This window comes from Mesocricetus auratus, unplaced genomic scaffold, assembly GCF_017639785.1.
Source record: "Mesocricetus auratus isolate SY011 unplaced genomic scaffold, BCM_Maur_2.0 Super-Scaffold_100014, whole genome shotgun sequence".
NCBI lineage: Eukaryota > Metazoa > Chordata > Mammalia > Rodentia > Cricetidae > Mesocricetus > Mesocricetus auratus.
In genome coordinates, this window is record NW_024429197.1 from 16,925,292 (window position 1) to 16,946,733 (window position 21,442).

Below are 21,442 nucleotides of genomic sequence, written 5' to 3' on the forward strand. Positions count from 1 at the left end.
TGCAGAGCTCAGATTGCCTTTAACCCTGACTTCCTCATTCTTTCCAAGTGGTGAGGTTATAGGCAGGTACTGCTATCTCTAGCAGATAGTTGTCATTGTCATCCCCACCACCCTGACCCCCACATACAGGTTTCTTTGTATAGTAGCCCTGGCTGTCCTAGAACTCACAGAGATCACCTGCCTGGGATTAAAAGCAGTGCTAGCACTGCATGATTATAGTTTTCTTTATTGAGGCTTGTGAGATGAGATCTTGTGTATTTGTGTAGCCCAGATTGATCTGGCACTTCAGTAGAATTTTCAGGTGTTCTTTATATGTATCGGTATTCTTAGTTACTTAGGGAGCAGATGCAGGAACTTCTGTTTTGGGTCAGGAGTTCAGAGCCAGTCTGGAAAATATAAAAAATAAGTAAAATAATTAGTATTGTTTTGTTTTTTTATAGTTTTTAAGATTTATTTATTTATTACATATACAGTGTTTTGCATACATGCTGGAAGAGAGCACCAGATTGAATTGTGGATGGCTGTGAGCCACCATGTGGTTGCTGGGAATTGAACTCAGGACCTCTGGAAGAGCAGTCAGTGCTCTTAACCTCTGAGCCACCTCTCCAGCCCGATAATTAGTATTGTTAATTTGTGGAATGTAATTTTTTTTCTTTTGGTTTTTTCCGAGGCAGCGTTTCTCTGTGGCTTTGGAGCCTTTCCTGGAACTAGCTCTTGTAGACCAGGCTGGTCTCGAACTCACAGAGATCCAAGTGCCTCTGCCTCCCAAGAGTTGGGATTAAAGTGTGCGCCACCACCTCCTGGCTGTAATTTTTTTTTGAACGGAGAGGAAATGGTTTATAAAGTTGTTAGCTACAAATAAATCTGAAGAAAGAAATGTCCTTCTCTCTGTTGACCTTCCGTGGTCTTTTCCAGGTGGCCTTCCTTATTACTCTGCAGCGATAATGTTATCCCTGTTAACTGTTGGAAACGTTTCTTCCTGTAGATGTTTGTTGTATTATGAGATTGAGTTAATATAGTTAAGATTTAAACTTAGAATCCTGTTGCCTTTAGAGTCACAAGAACTAACTTGGTCATTCTCCCACCATGCTGTGCTAGATTATTTTCAATATATATGCAAATATATGATCTACAAATAATATATAAATGTATAATATAAATATACAAATAATATGTTTGTATCTGTTGCTTATTTAAAAGCAAATCTTAACCAAATTGCATATAATTCAAAAATTAATAGCTATGCCTTTAACTCCAGCACTCAGAAGGCAGAAACAGGGAAAAACAGGGAAATCTTGAGTCCATATTGGTCTAGATAGTAAATTCCAGGCCAGCCAGGGCCACATAAGACCCTGTCTTAAAAACAAACAAAAAATATTCAATACTTTGTATCTGCGTAGTTTTGTTTTTATAACATATGCAGATTTTAAGAATCTTCAAGTTTTTTCAGCAGTAAAATTACCAGAATGATTCTTATCCTTTAAGAAAGTGTTTGATGCAAGTGTGAATATTCTCTAAAAATTGTAAGACCTTTGAATTAGAATTTTTTTTACTGATCTTAGCATATGAGCATTTAAATTAGCATATGAGCTATTTAACAGCAGAAGTATCAGAAAGAGGTTTGTAACTGCTTCTTGAATATAGGTGGGATCCAGAGTCTTTGAAGTGTTTCCTAGAGGTATCACAGCTGTTCTTAATGTTGTTTCCCCTCTCTCCCTCTTCCTTTACTCTGGAGAGTACAGTCTCTGGAGAAGTGAAGAAAATAGTAAACACGTTTAAAATTTCACCTGAGCTCTGTTTTCCTGCCCTATCTACCCTGAGGCAAACAGCACAAATAGGGCATGCTGTTTTAACTTGTAACTGGTGTTTCTTTTCTCCATTTTTCTTTCCATTCCCTCCCTTCATCTTTTGAGATAGTCTCCTGCTTTTTAGGCTTGCCTTGAACAGGTCAGGTGGTGTGACCTTTATTTGACATCTGATCCTTTTGTCCGTTTCCTCAGTACTAGGGTGACAATCGTACACCACCATATTCAAGTTTTATAGTTTTATTTGCTTTGGAAATTGAATCCAGGGCCTTGTGTGTGAGGCAGTCACTCTACCAACTGAACCATGCATAGTTTCAGCCATATCTCAGTTATCTTGCTAGTTTGACAAGAATGTCTTAAGTATTGCCGAGTGCTGGTGGCGCACGCCTTTAATCCCGGCACTCGGGAGGGGGAGGCAGAGGCAGGCAGATCTGTGAGTTTCAGGCCAGCCTGGTCTACAGATCGAGTTCCAGAACAGGCTCTAGAGCCACAGAGAAACCCTGTCTCGAACTGCCCCCCCAAAAAGAATGTCTAAGTACTGCCTTCTTTCTCTCTCTCCCCTTTATTTGGTATTCCAGATCATACAGTTTGATTCTGTTGATAATAAATATCTCAGGGAGGGGTTAGAAAAATGGCTCAATGATTAAGAGCCATTTGTTCTTGCAAAAGATTCTAGTTTGGTTCCCTGAACCCACATAGCGCATGCCTCTTTACAGCCATCACTAACTCTAGCTCTGAATTTCAAGGCACCTGACACCCTTTGCTGCTGGCCTATTGGGTGCCAAGAATGCACCTTGTACACATATAGACATGTATGCAGAACACTCAAGCGCATTCCATAAATCATAAAAATGTACAGTAAGGAATAAAAATATTCCAGTAGGAAGCCAGGAGGGTGCTCCCTGGGAGAAGTGTTTGCTGTGCAGGCCTAGCAACCTAAGATTGGTTCCCCAGAACTCACATAAAAGCCAGATACAAAATGTGTGTTATTTTTGATATTTTTAATTGAGACACTGTCTTTTTCTTTTCTTTTTGGCAGGGGAGGGGGAATACAGGGTCTCATTTTGCAGCCCTGGCTTGCCTAGAGCTTGCTGTGTAGACCAGGCTGGCCTCAAATTCACAAAGATCTGTGTTTTCTTCTTGAGTATAGTGATTAAAGAAAGGTATGTTGACCTTGAGACTACTTACTCGTATGATTCTCCTAAAGAGTATGGAGACTAGCCTGGTGGTGGTATACTCCATTAATCCTCCTCCCCTTGGGAGACAGAGGCAGATGGGTCTCTTGAATGTGAGACTAGCCTGGTCAAATTAGCTCTAAGACAGCCTAGGCTACACAAAGGCTCTCCCCCCAAAAAAAATCAGTGAGTCTGGGGAGATGGCTGAGTTGGTAAAATGCTTGCCATGGAAGTATTAGGCCTTGAATTCTGATTACTAGATAGAAATCTAATCTTGGGCTAGAGAGTCGGCTCAGTAATTGAGAGCTTATACTATGGCAGGGGGCCTGAGTTCAATTCCCAGCACCTTCATTGGGCAACTCAAAATAGTCTACTGTAAGTCTTATCTAACTCTGGGGGATTTGACATCCTCTCCTGGCCTGCACGTACAGGCAGGGTACACATGGTTGTGAGCCACAGTGTGGTAGGAACTGACTAAGGTCCTCTGTTAGAGCAGTAGTATTTAACCACTCATCTATTCCTCTAGCCCCAAATAATCTAAAAATGAAAAGTAAGATAAGGTTGTTTGGTTTTTGAGTTGGGGTCTCACTATGAAGCTCTGACTGGCCTGTAACTACACAGGACCCCCCCCCATCTCTTTTGTTTGTTTTTTAAGATTTATTTGTTTATTATGAACACAACATCTTGCCTCTATGTATGTCTGCATGCCAGAAGCAGACACCAGATCTCATTACAGATGATTGTGAGCCACTATGTGGTTGCTGGGAATTGAACTCAGGACCTCTGGAAGGGCAGTCAGTGCTCTTAACCTCTGAGCCATCTCTCTAGGTCCCCCTCCCCAATCTTCTTACCTCTCCTCCCAAGTACTAGGATTTTGGTGTTCATGACCATTCCTGGCTATGAGTTGGTTTTTAAAATAATTTTTTGTGCCCAGACCCCCCACCCCTGCCCCACCAAGTGCTTAGAGAAGTTGGGATTTGTAGACTCATGCATTTGATTGAATGTATTCTCTTTTACTAGGTATTATTGAACAGTGACCCTCTCTTCCAAGATGTCAAAAACAAACAAATCCAAGTCTGGGTCTCGCTCTTCTCGCTCAAGATCTGCATCCAGATCTCGGTCTCGATCATTTTCCAAGTCTCGGTCTCGAAGCCGATCTGTCTCCCGGTCAAGGAAGCGCAGGCTGAGGTAAGGGGGTTTGGGTTTGTAGGTTTGCGATGATGATTGTGTTGTTTTGGGTATTGGAGGACTTTTGTCACTTTTATTCGTATCACATAGCAGCTACGGTGGGCTTTCGTGGTCAGGCTGTTTACTTAAATTCTTGTTTGTTCTTTGACCATGGATACTTCCACTCATTTTAGAAGAAAGTATTTTGTGTCTAAATTCCTTGGTTGAAATCATATAGTTGCTTATCTTTACTAATATGATTTTGAAGGCTTAAGCCAAATGTACTTATCTGCAATGAAAGGACAACTAAGGATTAATAGTATTAATATCATTGCATTGGAGAGAAACCATAATTCACTAAACTCAGTTAACTTTTAGGAATTTACCAGAGATCATGGGTATATATTTAATGTGTTGGTCAATTTATTTAACAAAACAGATCTTAAAACTAAAGTCAGGCCAGGTGGTTGGTGGTGCACCTCTTTAATCCCAGGAGCCAGAGGCAGGTGGATCTCTTGAATTTGAGGACAGCCAAGGCTACACAGAGAAACCCTGGAGAGAGAGAGAGAGGGAGAGGGAGAGGGAGAGGAGAGGGAGAGGAGAGGAGAGAGAGAGAGGAGAGAGAGAGAGAGAGGAGAATATCCTATAGTTCAGGCTGGCATTGAACTTAATTAAGATCCTATGTCTCATCCTCTTGAATCCTGGGATCAAAAAGGTTTACATTTTCTAAGGATTTATTTTTAAAAAACTTTTAATTCTTATAATTTTTTTATGTGAGTATTGGGAAATACTAGTATAAATATTGAAGGGGATCTTTGTGTATTTACCTTTTTTTTCTTTCAAATCTAACTGGCAAGGTACTACTGTACCATTTTATTCCCTTAGAAAGTCTCCTGATAAGTATCTAGAATCTTGTTCTTGAGAATTTATTATGACCTTAAAACTTCTTTAGATAAAGAATAAAGTTTTATTCTTGATGGCTTCTGTAGCTCAGTATAGCACGTAAGCACTAAATGTGCAGTTGGCTAAAGAAAAAAAGTATTCCTTTTCCTAACAAAAGTAAGTTAAAATTCAATGGAATTGTGAAAAGTTGGAGATTTAACAAAAGGGATATAAGAATACTGAAGGGGAAACTACTGATTTTATGTTTATACCTCAAGAGATTAATGTCAAGGCCATGGGATAGAACAGAGAGGCTCTTCATGAGCTCTGTCTTGTATCCAGTCTTGATTTCGGTGACTTAAATTTCATTTTTAGTTAATTTTGTTCTGAAAGATACCATTTTAAAATTTAATTAACAAATAGAAGGTAAATAATTGGTTCAAAGCCAAGCATGACTGAACAGCCAAAGCTAAACAACAAAATTGAACTGACAGACCAAATCGAAACGTGACAACCATTTCTGAAACAGCGGGAATTCTGTGGGCAGATCTTCTCAAGACAATTGACCTGAGAAACGAAGGAGCAATGCAGTAAACTGGCAGTTTGTTGGGTAGATCTAGAGCCAATTTAAGTGCTTTCGTGTTACCTAGGAGGCTGTTAACTCTGGAAGAGTATTTTTTTTTTGCCCCTAGAAAACATGCTTTTTATCGTGACTGTTGCCTGACTTCTGTTTTTAAGAAACAGATAAATTTGCCACTGTATGCTCAATTTTTAATTTCTGGCTTATCTGTTTCATGGTTTTGTTTTTGTTGTTTCCTTTTGTTTTCCCTCTCCTACAAGGAAAGTATCTATCCTGAGAGTTTGAGAAACCATGCTTTTAAATTAACTAACTACTGCGTTCTACCGAATTGGAGAAAGTTCATTTTTTTCCCTTCATTTCACAGACTGTATCCTTTTCAGTGACTCCTTAAATAACCTCCTTTGTAGTCTGCAGAGCATCTCATGTGACTGCAGGTTTGGATGCAGGGGACCACAGGGTCCTCCCTTACTCTAGTGATTGGTAACAGAAGCAGCAGTAGGCCTAAGGATGGGAACATGAATTACACCCCTCTTAGTGCTGGAGATGGATCACCTCCTTCAAACAGCCCTTCATTGGGGTCCTATTCCATTTCATTGCCTGCATCTGCCTCTCCTTTCTTTTCTTAATTGTTACTGGTTCTGAATGAAAAGTATAGGAGGTAAGTTTTTATTCTTGGCTTTAAATTTTGCTTAAATAGCAACCATTAATCAGATGTTGGGTGTATCTTTGCTAGTTGTTATTCTGAGAACGTTGGACAATACTAGAAAACCAGTTCTCGGGTTGGAGAGGTGGCTCAGAGGTTAAAAGCACTGGCTACTACTCTTCTAGAGGTCTTAAGTTCAATTCCCAGCAACCACATGGTGGCTCACAACAACCATCTATAATGAGAGCTGGTGCCCTCTTTAGGCGTGAAGACAGAACACTGTATACATAATAAATCTTAAAAATAACAAACAAGGGCTGGAGAGATGGCTCAGTGGTTAAGAGCACTGGCTGCTCTTCCAGAGGTCTTGAGTTCAATTCTCGGCAACCATATGGTGACTCACAAACCACTTTGAATGAGATCTGGTACCCTCTGATGGCAATAAATAAATAAAATATTAAAAAAAATAACAAACAAAAAACAGACCGGTTCTCTTTTACCTTTAAATTAAATTGGATGCAAGCTTCTCCTTAGAAATACTATTTGCTTCCTTTTCAAGTCCTTGACAGTTCCTCCTTGTCTACAGGGATACTGTCCCAAGACTCAGCAGTGTATGCCTGGTATTAGACCTGATCTCTATACACACTACTGTTTCTTCCTATAGACATATCTGTGATAAAGTTTAATTATAAATTAACTACAGAAAGAGATTAACAGGATGAATAATAAAGTAGAATGTTAATATCAATTTATCACAATAAAAACTATTAAAACAAGGCAAATGCTAAAGAACTGGCTGGCAAGGTAGCTCAGGGATAAAGGAGCTTGGAGCCAAGCCTGAGGACGTGAGTTTGATCCCTGGGATCCACAAAGTAGAAGAAAACTGACTTTTTTTTTTCCGAGACAGGTTTTTCTCTGTGGCTTTGGAGACTGTCCTGGAATTAGCTCTTGTAGACCAGGCTGGTCTTGAACTCACAGAGATCCGACTGCCTCTGCCTCCCGAGTGCTGGGATTAAAGGTATGCGCCACCACTGCCCGGCCGAAAACTCACTTTTGCAAGTTGTCCTCAAGCTCCTACACATAATACTCTGTGGCATCCACAGACCCACACACAAACAAATAAATGGAGGGGGGCATTAAAAGAATTGTGTATTTCTGGAATTATCACTTAATAGTCACTACTCTGAATTGCCATGAGTAAGAGACTTTGCAAAACAAGACCTTGAATAAAGTAAGGGGAGGAGACTTTTGTAAAAAGTCTCATATGTATGAGTATGTATGAGTGTTTTACCTGTCTGTGTGTGTTTGTGCACTGCACACATGCAGTGACCTTGGAGACCAGAAGAGAGGCAGATTCCCTGAAAATGGAGTTAGCATATAGCTGTGAGCCAGCTTGAGTGTTGATGTAAACCCAGGTCTGCTTCAAAAAGTAAATGCCCTTAACCACTTAGTCATCTTTCCAGCTCCTTATTACTTTCTAGTGTGTGTGTGTGTGTGTGTGTGTGTGTGTGTGTGTGTGTGTGTGTGTGTGTGTGTGTGTGTGTCTCTCTCTCTCTCTCTCTATGGGCAAGCAATGCCACAGTGAACTTGAGGAGGCCAGAGAACAGATTGCAGGAGTCGAATCTCTCCTTCTGTTATGTGTGTCCCAGGGATTGGACTCTGGGTCGAAATGCTTGATGATAGTCACCTTTACCTTCTGAACTATCTGGCCAGTCTCAGGAATTATCATCTTAAAAAGCAAACGTAGCCAGGCATTCTGGCACATGGCTTTAATCCCAGCATTTGGGAGGCAGAGGCAGGCAGGATCTGTTGAATTTGAAGCCAGTCAAGGCTAGCTAGTCAGATCCTGTTTCAAAAACAAAACAGTAAATGCAAACATAGCTCAATGTTTCTCCATGGGAAAGTGCTTGCTGAGAGTGTATAAGGTTCTATGTTTGATTACCAGCAACAAACAAAAACCTCTCATCTCAGGCCAGTTTATTAACTAGAAAGACCACATTTAAACTGAAGTGCTACCCTTGTGTGGTAGGTAAATGCTCTCTCTACCAGTGAGCTACGTTTTTAAACTGGGTCTTGCTAAATCCCCCAGGCCATCCTCTGGCTCCAGTTCTCTCTCCTACCTAAGCCTAGGATTGCACTATACTAACATACTTAGTGAAGGTTTTTGTTTAGTGTTTGTACCTGTACTTGCAGAGACTAGGTAAAGACAGACAAATCTTTTGGAGCTGGAATTAAAGATGGTTGTGAATTTAAGCTGTGTGTGCTGGGAACCAAATTCTAGTCCTCTGGAGTAGCAAGTGTTTTTAACCGCAGAGACATTGCTCTATTCCCTGGTTTTTTGTTTATTGAAACAGTACCTTCAAACTTGCTGTGTAGCCTTGGGATATTCTTGCCTTCTCTTGCTTGATACTCCTGCCTTCGCCTTGAAAGTGTTGGGGCTATAGGTGTGCACTTCCGTGCCTAACTAGACTCTTTTTATTATTACAAAATAGTTGTTTTCATATATGAATACAATATACTTGGATCATGCTATTGTTCTTGAAGGGGTTTTATATTTTGACCAAATAGTTTTGCAGCATTCCCTAGTAATATTAATACAATAGTTGACAGGACAAACGGTGTTCAAGAACCTTACTTACCAAGTGCTCTTAATTCTCCTAGCACTTGGGAGGCAGAGGCAGGCAATTCTAAGAAGAGTTTGAGGCCAGCCAAGGTTACGTGAGACTGTCTCTCAAAAAAAGAACAGGAATGGGACTCAGTGAATTTGTACAAGCCATTTTTTAAAATTTGTTGTGTTATGTGTGTGATGTACATGTGGAAATTAGAGGACAACTTGTAGGAAATGGTTCACTCTGCCATGTGGGGGCTTGAGATCAGATCAGACTGAAAATGAAACTTGGGTTATCAGACTTAGCACTGACTTATGGATCTTTAACTTATAGGCTGTCTTAGTTAGGGTTACTATTGTTGTGATGAAACACTATGACCAAAGGCCGGGTTGGGATCTGGAGGTGAGAGCAGATGCAGAGGTAACTGAAGAGTGCTGCTTACTGGCTTGGTCAGCATGCTTTCTTAAAGGGTCCAGGATCACATCCCATAGATGGCCCCACCACCGATGACCTAGGCCCTTCCCTCATTTATCATTAATTAACATGCCAGCCAGGCGTTGGTGGCCCACACCTTTAATCCCAGCACTAGGGAGGCAGAGGCAGGCAGATCTCTGTGAGTTTGAGGCGAGTCTGGTCTATAGAGCGAGTTTCAGGACAAAAACAGAGAAACTCTGTCTCGAAAAACCAAAAAAAGAAAAAAGAAAATGCTGTCCAGGCCTGATCTTATGGAGGTTTTTTCTCAATTGAGGCTCTCTGATAACTCTAGCTTCTGTCAAATTGATATAAACCAGCCAATAACCTACACTGGCCCTGGCTCTGGCCTTTTTGATGGCTGCTAGTTGTTTACAGCTTGTGTCCTTGAATGTCTTAGACAGTCTCCTGTGAATCCCCATTATCTGTCAGTGCACCTTGGCTCTGTCAGCTCTGTATTAAAATGAACACACTGCTGGTCTTGAGTTGAGCTGAAAAGACCTCTCTTGCTCTAGTCATTGGGCTTGGGTGCCGTAAGGTTAGATAGTGCCCTCTTGTGGCACCTCAGTGAGAATGTATTCGATGCGTAGCCACAGAAATTTGACCTGAATAGATGATTTCCAGTTTCTAGTATAGAATTAGTGTTTCATGTTTTTCTGATCTGATTTTGGCAGATTCGTTCAAGTTTTTTGGGGGGGGTTGTTTTGTTGTTTGGTTGGGTTGGTTTGGGTTTTTCAAGACTGGATTTCTCTGTGACTTTGGGGCCTATCTTAGAACTAGCTCTAAGACCAATCTGGCCTCGAACTCTCAGAGATCCATCTGCTTCTGCCTCCCGAGTCCTTGGATTAAAGGCATGCGCCACCACCCAGCTCTTTCATTGTTTTAATAGCTGTGCATTTTGTTTGATGGTAAGCTGTTGCAATTGTGCTTTTACAACTTCAGGTCTTTATTTAAGACATTCCTTCTCTATTGAGAAGGGGCTAGTATAAGAGTGGATGGGAAAAAAAAGAGTGAATGGACCTAAAGTGTTAGAGTGGTCACCAGTACTAGCACATAGTTCTTTGTACCTTTGGCCACCTGCTACATCTCCTGTGCCTGTGTCTTTAGTTTACAAATAGAGGGGGAAAAATGGATGTTTAAATTTTTACCCTTGCTTTCAAAACAAAATTGAAAATAAATGATAAAGAACAGTAGGAATTGCAGTGTTATCTTTGTTAGCAATTGTTTTTTGTTTATTTATAAAAGTGCTGTTTAAAAAATACAAAAAAAAAAAACATTTTCCCCATTCCCTTCCCCTGCAGTTCTAGGTCTCGTTCCAGATCATATTCTCCAGCTCATAACAGAGAAAGGAATCACCCCCGAGTGTATCAGAATCGAGATTTCCGAGGCCACAACAGAGGCTACCGGAGGCCCTATTATTTCCGTGGGCGAAACCGAGGCTTTTATCCATGGGGCCAGTATAACCGAGGTGGCTATGGAAACTACCGGTCCAATTGGCAGAACTACAGGCAAGCATACAGCCCTCGTCGGGGCCGTTCCAGATCCCGATCCCCAAAGAGAAGGTCCCCTTCACCACGGTCCAGGAGCCATTCTAGGAACTCTGATAAGTCATCCTCTGACCGGTCAAGACGCTCCTCATCATCCCGCTCATCCTCCAACCACAGCAGAGTTGAGTCATCTAAGCGCAAGGCTACAAAAGAGAAAAAGTCCTCTTCCAAGGATAGCAGGCCGTCTCAGGCAGCTGGTGATAACCAGGGAGATGAGGCCAAGGAGCAGACATTTTCTGGAGGTGCCTCTCAAGATATAAAAGGGTCTGAGAGCTCAAAGCCATGGCCAGATGCCACCACGTATAGCACTGGTTCTGCATCACGGGCCTCTGTTTCTGATCTGAGTCCCCGAGAAAGAAGCCCAGCTCTCAAAAGCCCCCTCCAGTCTGTGGTGGTTAGGCGAAGGTCACCGCGTCCTAGCCCTGTGCCAAAACCTAGTCCTCCACTATCTAATACATCCCAGATGGGGTCATCTATGTCAGGTGGTGCTGGATATCAGTCTGGAACTCACCAAGGTCAGTTCGACCATGGCTCTGGGTCTTTGAGTCCATCTAAAAAGAGCCCTGTGGGTAAGAGTCCTCCAGCCACTGGCTCTGCATATGGTTCATCTCAGAAAGAGGAGAGCGCTGCTTCAGGAGGAGCAGCATACACAAAAAGGTAAGTGTCTCATTTCCCAATTCCCAGGTGGTTATCACTAGCCAGCAGCTTTGTTGTAGTAACACCTGAGTTAGAGCTCTGATTAATGACAATAAGGTAATTAATTCCTATTTCCTCAGTTTTCACTAGCTGACATTGAAGGGATCACCCAAGGAAACTTAACTTACTTAACTTACCTTAACTCTAGCTCTCTTAAATTTGTATTGCTGCATAAGCTTCTTTAGATTAGTCTGTGGTTATGTTTTCACATTTAAAAACTTGCCTTGGAGCCAGGTGGTGGTGGTACATCCCTTTAATCCCAGTACTGGAGAGGTAGAGGCAGGTTGATCTCTGAGTTCAAGACCAGCTTGGTCTACAAGAGCTAGTTCCAGGACAGCCTCCCAAGCCACAGAGAAACCCTGCCTCGAAAACAACAACAACAAAAAACTTGACTTGGATTCTACTGTTCTAAGCTAGAAAACAGTAGAGGTTTGTGGGTCAGCTCAAAATATGTGTTTGCTAACATGACTGGCCATTGGAGCTGTAGACCTTTTAGGACTCACCATTTGCCATGTTTGGTATTTATTGATTGGTCTATCATGAAGAGCCACTCTGAGGAGACTAGGCAAAATAAGAAAGTCCAAGTCTTAGTTCAGGAGAGCCATTTTTTAAAAAACACAAGGTGGGCATATGCCCTTGTAGAAGTTCCCTGACTTTATATTAGGAGAAGGTATGGCAATGCTTTAGTCCTGTTGTCCTGGAAGAGGTCATGGTAAGTTTGATAAGAATTGTTCTTGTGTGGATTGGATGGAATGGAAGGTTACAGGAAAGGTGCCAGGACCTTGTTTTAGTCGAAAAGACAGCAAGAGGTTCCTCCTTCCATTCTTTACTCTTGTTAGCTCGTTCTCTGGTTTCTTGGTTCTTTGCCATGTTCATTAATGCAACTAGCTCAGTTTAGCATTGCTTATAGTTAGCATATGTTCAAAGTCTGTACTTCGCTGGAGTTAGAGAGTTTGCTTTGCAATATAAGTTTTGTTCCTTGCCAGGACTGAATGTAGATAATGTAGATTTGAGTCTGGTTTCTGCTTTTCCTTTACGAGAATAATGATTTTACCACCTCTGTACTCTTTGATCTATTAACAAGTATTTTGTTTTTATGTGTTCACAGTATATTTCATTGTGTAGATCTTCTAGGTGACTTGAAGCAAATTTGAAGTCTCTTTTTGAGACTTGTATTTCCAAATATGAGTTGTATAAAATCAAAACAGTCCAAGGTTGAACATTCTGTTAACTTTGCTGAAAGCAGATTTTAAATGAATGAGTGAAAGTTGGTGTGAGACTGTAGTTGTTTTCCCCTTAGACCACATAACAGGTAAGTAAAAAAAATTTTCAGTATCCTAAATAACTTGCTCTTCTAGCCTTTTTTGTTGTTTTGTAAGGCACAGTTCCACTGACTCAAATGCCAAGTTCATAAATCCATGAAGGATGACCCAGGTAGAAAGTTGTGATAATACTGGAGTCTGTAGATATGTTTGCTCAAAGACTCAACCAGAGCAGGAACAGAAGAGTGCTGCTGTGGTAGAGCAGGTGCTCAGTGGCCTCTTGTGTGTCCCCTTGTGTCTTTATAACTAGGTATCTGGAAGAGCAGAAAGCAGACAATGGGAAAGATAAGGAGCAGAAACAAACCAATACTGATAAAGAGAAGCTGAAGGAGAAGGGGAGCTTCTCTGATGCTGATGTAAAAATGAAATCTGATCCATTTGCTCCCAAGACGGACACTGAGAAGCCCTTCCGAGGCAGCCAGTCACCCAAAAGGTATAAGCTCCGTGATGACTTTGAGAAAAAGATGGCTGACTTCCACAAGGAGGAGATGGATGAGCAAGATAAGGACAAAAGTAAGGGAAGGAAGGAACCTGAGTTTGATGATGAGCCCAAATTTATGTCTAAAGTCATAGCTGGTGCAAGCAAAAACCAGGAGGAAGAAAAGTCAGGCAAGTGGGAGAGCCTGGTGCATACGGGGAAAGAAAAGCAGAGGAAAGCAGAGGAGCTGGACGAGGACGCTTTCACTGAGAGATCCAGAAAGGAGGAACGTGGAGGGGCCAAGAGGAGTGAAGGTGGGCACAGGGGCTTTGTGCCAGAAAAGAATTTCCGAGTGACTGCATACAAGGCGGTCCAGGAGAAAAATTCATCACCTCCCCTGAGGAAGACCTCTGAGAGCCGAGACAAGCTGGGAAGCAAAGGAGACTTTTCCTCAGGGAAGTCTTCCTTTTCCATTACTCGGGAGGCCCAGGTCAATGTCCGGATGGACTCCTTTGATGAGGACCTTGCACGGTGAGGATTGCTCCTTGTTGACCCTCAGATGGTTTCCTTACCCCTTCTTCTTGAGAAGGAAATGTTCCCTTGCTGCCACCTGTTAGTGTGGGTAGCCCTATGTTTGTCCCTGAAGTAGAAAGAATATGTCACTGAGTGATTACAGCTTACATATTGAGTGTGGCCCGTAGGCATTGCTGGGGTAGAGAATGTCTCCAGCCTTTACTGACTGGCTTTCTTTGTTTCTGGGAACTCAGAATTACTATTTTGATCTGTCTTCACCTCCAAGTCAGTTCCCATCCATATTGTTTCTTTTTTTTTTCTTTTTTCTTTTTGGTTTTTACGAGACAGGGTTTCTCTGTATTGTTTTGGAGGCTATCGGTCCAGCCTGGCCTCGAATTCACAGAGATCTGCCTGCCTCTGCCTCCCGAGTGCTGGGATTAAAGGCGTGTGCCACCACCGCCTGGGGCCACATTGTTTCTTTTACCTGTGAAGACACTTGAGAATCATGTCTCCATTTTACTTGGGTTACCAGAATCTGATATTTTTCCCACCATTAAATAACAGAAAATTTCAAATTGATGGGTCCAGTCTCTTCCCTTTTTCCCAGCTTCAGGGAAGCATGATAGAGCCCAGATTGGCTGCTTTTGATGTGGTATATATAATCTACCTAGCCATTTGGAACTCTGCTTTAGTGGCTTTCTAGCCACACTCCACTTGTGCCACCTCTGCTTACGAAGGGGAGAAGGGCATGTGTTTTGTGTGGGTTAGGGTGCATATGCCAGGACATGCATGTGAAGGTCACAGGACCTTTCTGGAGTTTAATCCCCCCTTTTAAGGTTTGGTTGTTTATTATGTATGCAGTATTCTGTCTGCATTTTTGCCTGCAGAGGGCACTAGATTTTATTGCAGATGGTTATGAGCCACCCTGTGGTTGCTGGGAATTGAACTCAGGACCTCTGGAAGAGCAACCAGTGTTCTTAACCTCTGAGCCATCACAACCATCTATAAATAGATCTGGTGCCCTCTTCTGGCCTGGAGGCATACATGCAGGCAGAACACTATGCACAATAAATAAATAAAAAAGAACTGTGACTTTCAGCCGGGTGGTGGTGGCACACACCTTCAATTCCAGCCGCTTGGGAGGCAGAGATAGGTGGATCTTTTATTTTGAGGATAGCCTGGTCTACAGAGCAAGTTCCAGGATAGCCATGGCTATACAAAAGAAACTCTGTCTGGAAAAATCCAAAAAGAATGTAACTTTTTGTATCTCATTACACTGAATCTCCTTGTATTTGTCTTTCAGACCCAGTGGCTTATTGGCTCAGGAAAGAAAGCTTTGTCGGGATCTAGTCCATAGCAATAAAAAGGAACAGGAATTCCGTTCCATTTTCCAGCACATACAGTCAGCTCAGTCTCAGCGTAGCCCCTCAGAATTGTTTGCTCAGCACATAGTGACCATTGTTCATCATGTTAAAGGTGAGTAGAAACCATTTCCAAACATTAGTTTTCTTAAAACAATGACTAGGGAATGAGTAAGCCTCTATGGCTTTTGAAGCTAAAGGCTAACTAAAAAGAACATACTTCAGGGAGAAGTTTGCATGTTTTAATTAGAGATGAATGTTCTGAAATAATAGCAATCTGTAATCATAATAAGCAAAACCTTCAACATGAAGTATGGGGAGTGGCTTTTTAAGTGTGTGTGTGTGTGTATCTGGGATGGGAGATACCCATAGACACCAGAAGTTGTCAGATCCCTTGGAGCTAGAGTTACATTTGGCTGTGAACCTTCTGACAGAGGTGTTGTAAAGCAAACTTGTGTCCTCTGGGAAAATAGTATCTCAGCCTTTGGGAAGTGACTTTTCCATCACCTTGTTCCCTTTGTAGCAGTCTCTTGTAGACTTGGTGATGAGAGTTTCTTTCCTAAATTGTTCTATTGTCCCCTGGGCAAATGGAGATGGGCAGGTTGAGAAGTGGCCAAGAGCAATGATGCAGAAAGCTGAATCGAGCTGGTTACATATAGGCTCCACCTAGAGTTAAAGTCAGTCCTTTGCTTTTGTATCACGTCCTTGAGATGAGGGAGCTAACTAGATACCCAGCATTAGGTAGTTTCTGAACCAGCCACTTTTCCTTCCCTTTTTTAGTATATTATATGGGTTGAATACTAAGTTGTATCTCTATGACTACAGGCTCACTGAACATTGTGTCTACCCTTAATAACAAGTTAATGTATTTCTGTGAATATTAACAGAACATCACTTTGGATCCTCTGGAATGACATTGCATGAACGTTTTACTAAATACCTAAAGAGAGGAAACGAACAAGAAGCAGCTAAAAATAAGAAAAGCCCAGAGATACACAGGTGAGGTCCTCAGCCTTACATTGAGGGTTGTAGTAAAAGACTTGAATTTTGGGGCTGGAGAGATAGCTCAGTGTTTAAGAGCATTGACTGCTCTTCCAAAGGACTCAGGTTCAATATCCATCACCCACGTGGTAGCTCACCAACTGTCTGTAACTCCAGTTACAGGAGATCCAATGCCCTCCTACAGACATGAATGCAGGCAAAACACCAGTGTATATGAAATAAAAATAAATAAATCATTAAAAAAACTTGTCATTGGATATTAAACTGATCTTGTTGCATTCTCCCGCTAATGCCCTTTTGATACAAAATTTAGGGTAATATCGTCTAGGACTCTTAGATATCTGGGGACATTGTATTTGAGAATAGATGATGTTTTGAAGGCTGTAGTCTCTCACATTGGGCCCATATAACCTGAGGTTCCAGTAGTAAGAATAAATTCTAACTTCTCTAAGCAACTTTATTTCATTTGGGAGAATTTTCTGGGGAAGATGGTTGAGGGAGAAACTTAAAATTTATCTCATCAGGGGGGTTTAACTAAGGCCCAGTGGGTTTAAAGAATATCCCTTGTAATTGAGGGAATGTGTTAGGCACATGGAGATTGTCTAGAAACAAAGTTGACCACACCTGTAATTCCTTAGCACTCAATCAGTTTACAAACCCAGTTTGTAAAAACAGTTGTTGACTTTGCATCAGTCTAGGGCAGTTTCTCATCTAGAACTAGTGTTACAAAGAGAAATAATGGCCCATGTACTCAGATTCTTAAGATGGAAACTACTCTTTGAGTTTAGCAGAGGATATATATGTATTCAGCACAGTAGATGTGATTATAAGCAAATCTAAGATCAAATCTGCCTTGCTAACTATCAGGAAGAAACAGAGACTGGGCACTGGGAAGCAGAGGTAGGTAAATCTCTTGGAATTTGAGAACAGCCTGGTCTGATTAGCAAGTTCTAGGACAGCTAGGAATACTACATAGTAAAACAACAGAACAGAACAGGAAAGAGTAGAGTGCTTGCCTAGTATATGCAAAGATCTGAGTTATAATACCTTGTACCGTTTGCCCCCAAAATAAAATAAAGGGACTTGGGTTGGCAAGAAGACTTAATGGGTGAAGTTGCATGTTGCCAACCTTAGTGACCTGAGTTTGATCACAGATCCTATAATTGTAGGAGTGAACTGACTCCATAACTTGTCCCCTGACTTCCACACATGTGCTGTAGCTTGTGCATTGAAGATACACACCTACACAAATAAATGAATGCAATACCTAGCTTTTGAATTATCTTTACTTACTTTGGGGTGAGGAGGTATGTTTTTTTTTTTTTTTAAAGATTTATTTATTACGAACTCAACACCCTGCCCCCATGTATGTCTACACACCAGCAGAGGGCACCAGATCTCATTACAGATGGTTGTGAGCCATCATGTGGTTGCTGGGAATTGAACTCATGACCTCTGGAAGAGCAGTCAGTGCTCTTAACCTCTGAGCCATCTCTCCAGCCCGAGGTATGTTTTTGTTACAAGTCTACCTCAAGAATAGAGTACATGTGCTGGGCGGTGGTGGCACACGCCTTTAATCCCAGCACTCAGGAGGCAGAGGCAGGCGTATCTCTGTGAGTTCAAGGCTGGGCTGGACCGATAGCCTCAAAAAGAATAGAGTACACGCTAGGCATGCACACTTAATCTTAACACTTAACGGGGGGGGGGTAGAACTAGTATCAGATAAGCTATGAAAAGTAATTGTGTCTATGACTCATTACCCATCTTAGAATGTTAACCAATAGTGTTCTGTAGAATAGTATACAATTTCTGTATTTTTAATTTTAGGAGGATAGACATTTCCCCCAGTACATTCAGAAAACATGGTTTGACTCACGAGGAAATGAAAAGTCCCCGGGAACCTGGCTACAAGGTGAACTGTTGCTTTGATCACTAATTCCAACATAATAAGTGCGTTGGGCATGACTTGACAGAAATGTGTTTGTTTAAATTACTCTCTACTTAAGTTTGTGTTTTTCTTTTAAGGATGGGCATAATTCTAAAAATGAACTACAAAGGGTTAATTTTTATTAAAAATGTATCAACAACCTTTGTGAAGTGGTTAGAATATGGTAAATGACCCCAGAGTCTATTGAGGTGAGCTTGAGAAAAAAAAGAGAGGCGTTTTGGAACAAGTGCCCATGATGAGAGAAGAAACTTTTTGTGATATTTTTCTGCTTGTAAGTATTATCAAATCAACTGTCTACATGCACTATTTCCAACCATGATTTCAGAAAGACATGCATGTCAGAGCAGAGTGAAATATTCATATCTTAACTCAGTAGACTGTGTTCAACAGCTGGTGCGCTTTTTTGTTTTTTTCCTAACATTGTACCATATCATCTGTCGATTACTGTTACTTTGAAATGGCCTGGCTGCATTTGCAATGATGTGCATATAACACTGTTACTAAGAGATTAGACTCATACAGTCTTCACTGTGAAATAAGTAGATGGAGTTTTTAAGATCTTAATATTTATTGACCATCATTCATATATACAGTTGGAATTTGAAATAAGATGGCTGTTCTATGCTACTGAAACCTTTTTAAAAATACTATTTCAAAATTTTCTAAGCAAATTTTGTCTTTTTGGTTGATAGTATTGAGAGACACTCTTGTGTAATCTCTCACCTTCCACCCCATTTTCCCTGTCTCCACATGCCCTCAGCCTGGCCTAGTGAAGCAGCAAAAGTCTATGCTCCATGTCCCCAACAGTCAGCTCCTTGGTGGTGCCCTTCAGTGGCTGAAGGAGTGGTGGCCACATTTGTCCTTTGTTGTCATTATTTGTTTTTTTATTGGCTTTTGGAATCTATAGAGGTCTTAGATTCTCAGAAACAATTTTATAAAATAATAACCCTCCTTCCTATTATTCTTGCTATTTAAATGAAATATTGCATCAGAAAGTTTATGGTTCATGTATATAAGATGTTAATTTAGTGTGGTCAGCTTCCTATTAGCAAGGACTTTAATTTCCATTAGACAAGTTCCAGTGCATGGTGTACCTGAAGCCATCTTAGGCATTTTCCCTCATTAAGTTTCCAGGAGTTATTGAAGGCCATTGCAAAGGTGATCTAGCCAGTGTTGCTTTTTTGTCTTTACTTATTCTTGTACTTTAAGGTGATTCCACACAGTAGTAGGTGGCTACTTTAGGTAGGGAAGAATGAGTATTTCCTATAAGCCTAATAAAAACACCTTCCAGAGCTGATTTTGGCCATCTCAGCATATACACTAGCCAGAGGCATTATTGGGACACAGGAAACAAAGAATCACCTACAGCGTTTTCAAGAGACAGCACCTTGATTGTTCTTTTAAAAAAAAAAAAAAACTGGCTAGGGCGAGGCTCTTAAGATTCCCAGTACCTCCATTGACAGAAACCACATTTGAGAGTGAGTGAGTGAGTTAGCAGTTCTGGATCCCAAAACTTTAGTTTTGACATCTTTTTTGGCAGGCTGAAGGCAAATACAAAGATGATCCTGTTGATCTTCGCCTTGATATTGAGCGTCGTAAAAAACATAAGGAGAGAGATCTTAAGCGAGGTAAATCAAGAGAGTCGGTGGATTCCCGAGACTCTAGCCACTCAAGAGAAAGGTCAACTGAGAAAACAGAGAAAACTCACAAAGGATCAAAGAAGCAAAAGTACGTGACGCTCGCTCGTGCCTGTCTCTCCTTACTCATACTAGACTCTTGTTGGTGGTGGTTTGTTTTCTTCACCTTTTACCACAGTCTGAATACAAACCCTTTCTGACCTAGAACTTACTGTGTAGACCAGGTTGCTCAAACACGCCCCCTCCAGTACTGGGATTACATGAGAGTGCACAACACCTGTCCATTTGGACTTTTGGGTACCCAAGGCCTTCTTATTCAGAGAACTAAAGGAACTAAAGCAACATCTGTAGTGTCTTCTTCCCTATCTTATCTAAGTAAGGTTATCTTTGTCCAAAGAAGGCTTTGTGCAAGAAATTAATGCTGCAAGAATCGTGTGACAGGTTTTTTGGACATGTTCTTTCTCATTGGACATTTTTCCCAGTGTGCTTATAGTTTAGAAAGTTATTGTTAGAATAAAAATTAGAGTAAAATACTGTATTACATCTAATACATTAGAATAAAATACTGGTTTAAGAACCAGGTGATTGCTGGGCGTTGGTGGTGCACGCCTTTAATCCCAGCACTCGGGAGGCAGAGGCAGGCGGATCTCTGTGAGTTCGAGACCAGCCTGGACTACCAAGCGAGTTCCAGGACAGCCTCCAAAGCCACAGGGAAACCCTGTCTCAAAAAACCAAAAAAAAAACAAAAAACAAAAACAAAAACAAAAAAAAAAACAAAAAAAAACAGGTGATAGGTGGAACTAGATAGGACAAGGTTGTTGATGTTTCACAAACAGTTCAAAAGAGGTGTTCAAATATTTCTTAAATAAAACAAAGCAGACATTGTTGAAATATGTAGGACAACATGCCAATGCCATGTCCTTTGTTTGCTTTTTTTTTTTTTGGTGGTGCTAGAATGTGAACCCTGGCCTTGCACATGCTAGGCAAGTGCATCCCAGTTGAACTGCATCCAGCCTTGGTGCACTGTTGAAGGTTCTACAGTTTCAGTCACTGTTCCTTCAGTGGAGCAGAGTTGGCAGCTTTAACCTTCTCAGAAAGCAACGTTTCTGCTGTTCTCAACTTCAACTGGCAGGCTGTCTCAGGCGAGCTTTACTCAGGGTGTAGCAGCTAACAATGGCCTTGGGGTTCCACATTGCCACGATGGAAAGGGGGTGAGTCCCCACAAGCACCTCAGGATTGAGTGTAGAAAAATAATTGTGGTATTTCTTCCTGAAGCATACCCACTCCTGAGATGCATTATAACTTTCAGCAAGTTGCTTAGAGCAGATTTCTAAAGGGCAATGCCAGTCCTACCAGAGGTGACAGGGTAGGCTACTAAATGTTAGGAGGACTCCCAGGAATAGAAATCTCAAGGTATTCCTCAGTTCTCCTTTTATAAAAAGCACTGTGGGGCTGGAGAGTTGACTCAGCTATTAAGAGTTTATTCAATATTAAGGAATTTGTTCAGTTCCCAGCGGGGGGGGGGATCTGTGCCCTCTTCTGGCCTCCTAGGGCACTGCATGCTTGAGTGACTGAGTCAAGAGAAAATGTTTAATTACATCACTGTTCTCATTACCATGTCTTTGTACAATTCATAAAAACTCTTTTGTTTTGACTTTTTTGATCT

The 21,442-nt window shown here is 41.4% G+C and overlaps 1 protein-coding gene across 2 annotated transcripts in view; it reads left to right on the plus strand.

Moving 5' to 3' along the window:
* The window catches only part of Thrap3 (thyroid hormone receptor associated protein 3), a 39,143-nt gene that overhangs the window by 12,014 nt on the left and 5,687 nt on the right, over positions 1–21,442 (plus strand). For both annotated transcript variants that reach the window (XM_005084375.4, XM_013123867.3), the window contains exons 2-8: positions 4,001–4,168; positions 10,634–11,536; positions 13,148–13,846; positions 15,132–15,304; positions 16,077–16,188; positions 18,019–18,103; positions 19,680–19,867. In XM_005084375.4, the coding sequence (XP_005084432.2) occupies positions 4,032–4,168; positions 10,634–11,536; positions 13,148–13,846; positions 15,132–15,304; positions 16,077–16,188; positions 18,019–18,103; positions 19,680–19,867 (2,297 nt within the window). In that variant the 5' untranslated portion in view covers positions 4,001–4,031. The remainder of the gene's footprint in view (positions 1–4,000; positions 4,169–10,633; positions 11,537–13,147; positions 13,847–15,131; positions 15,305–16,076; positions 16,189–18,018; positions 18,104–19,679; positions 19,868–21,442) is intronic.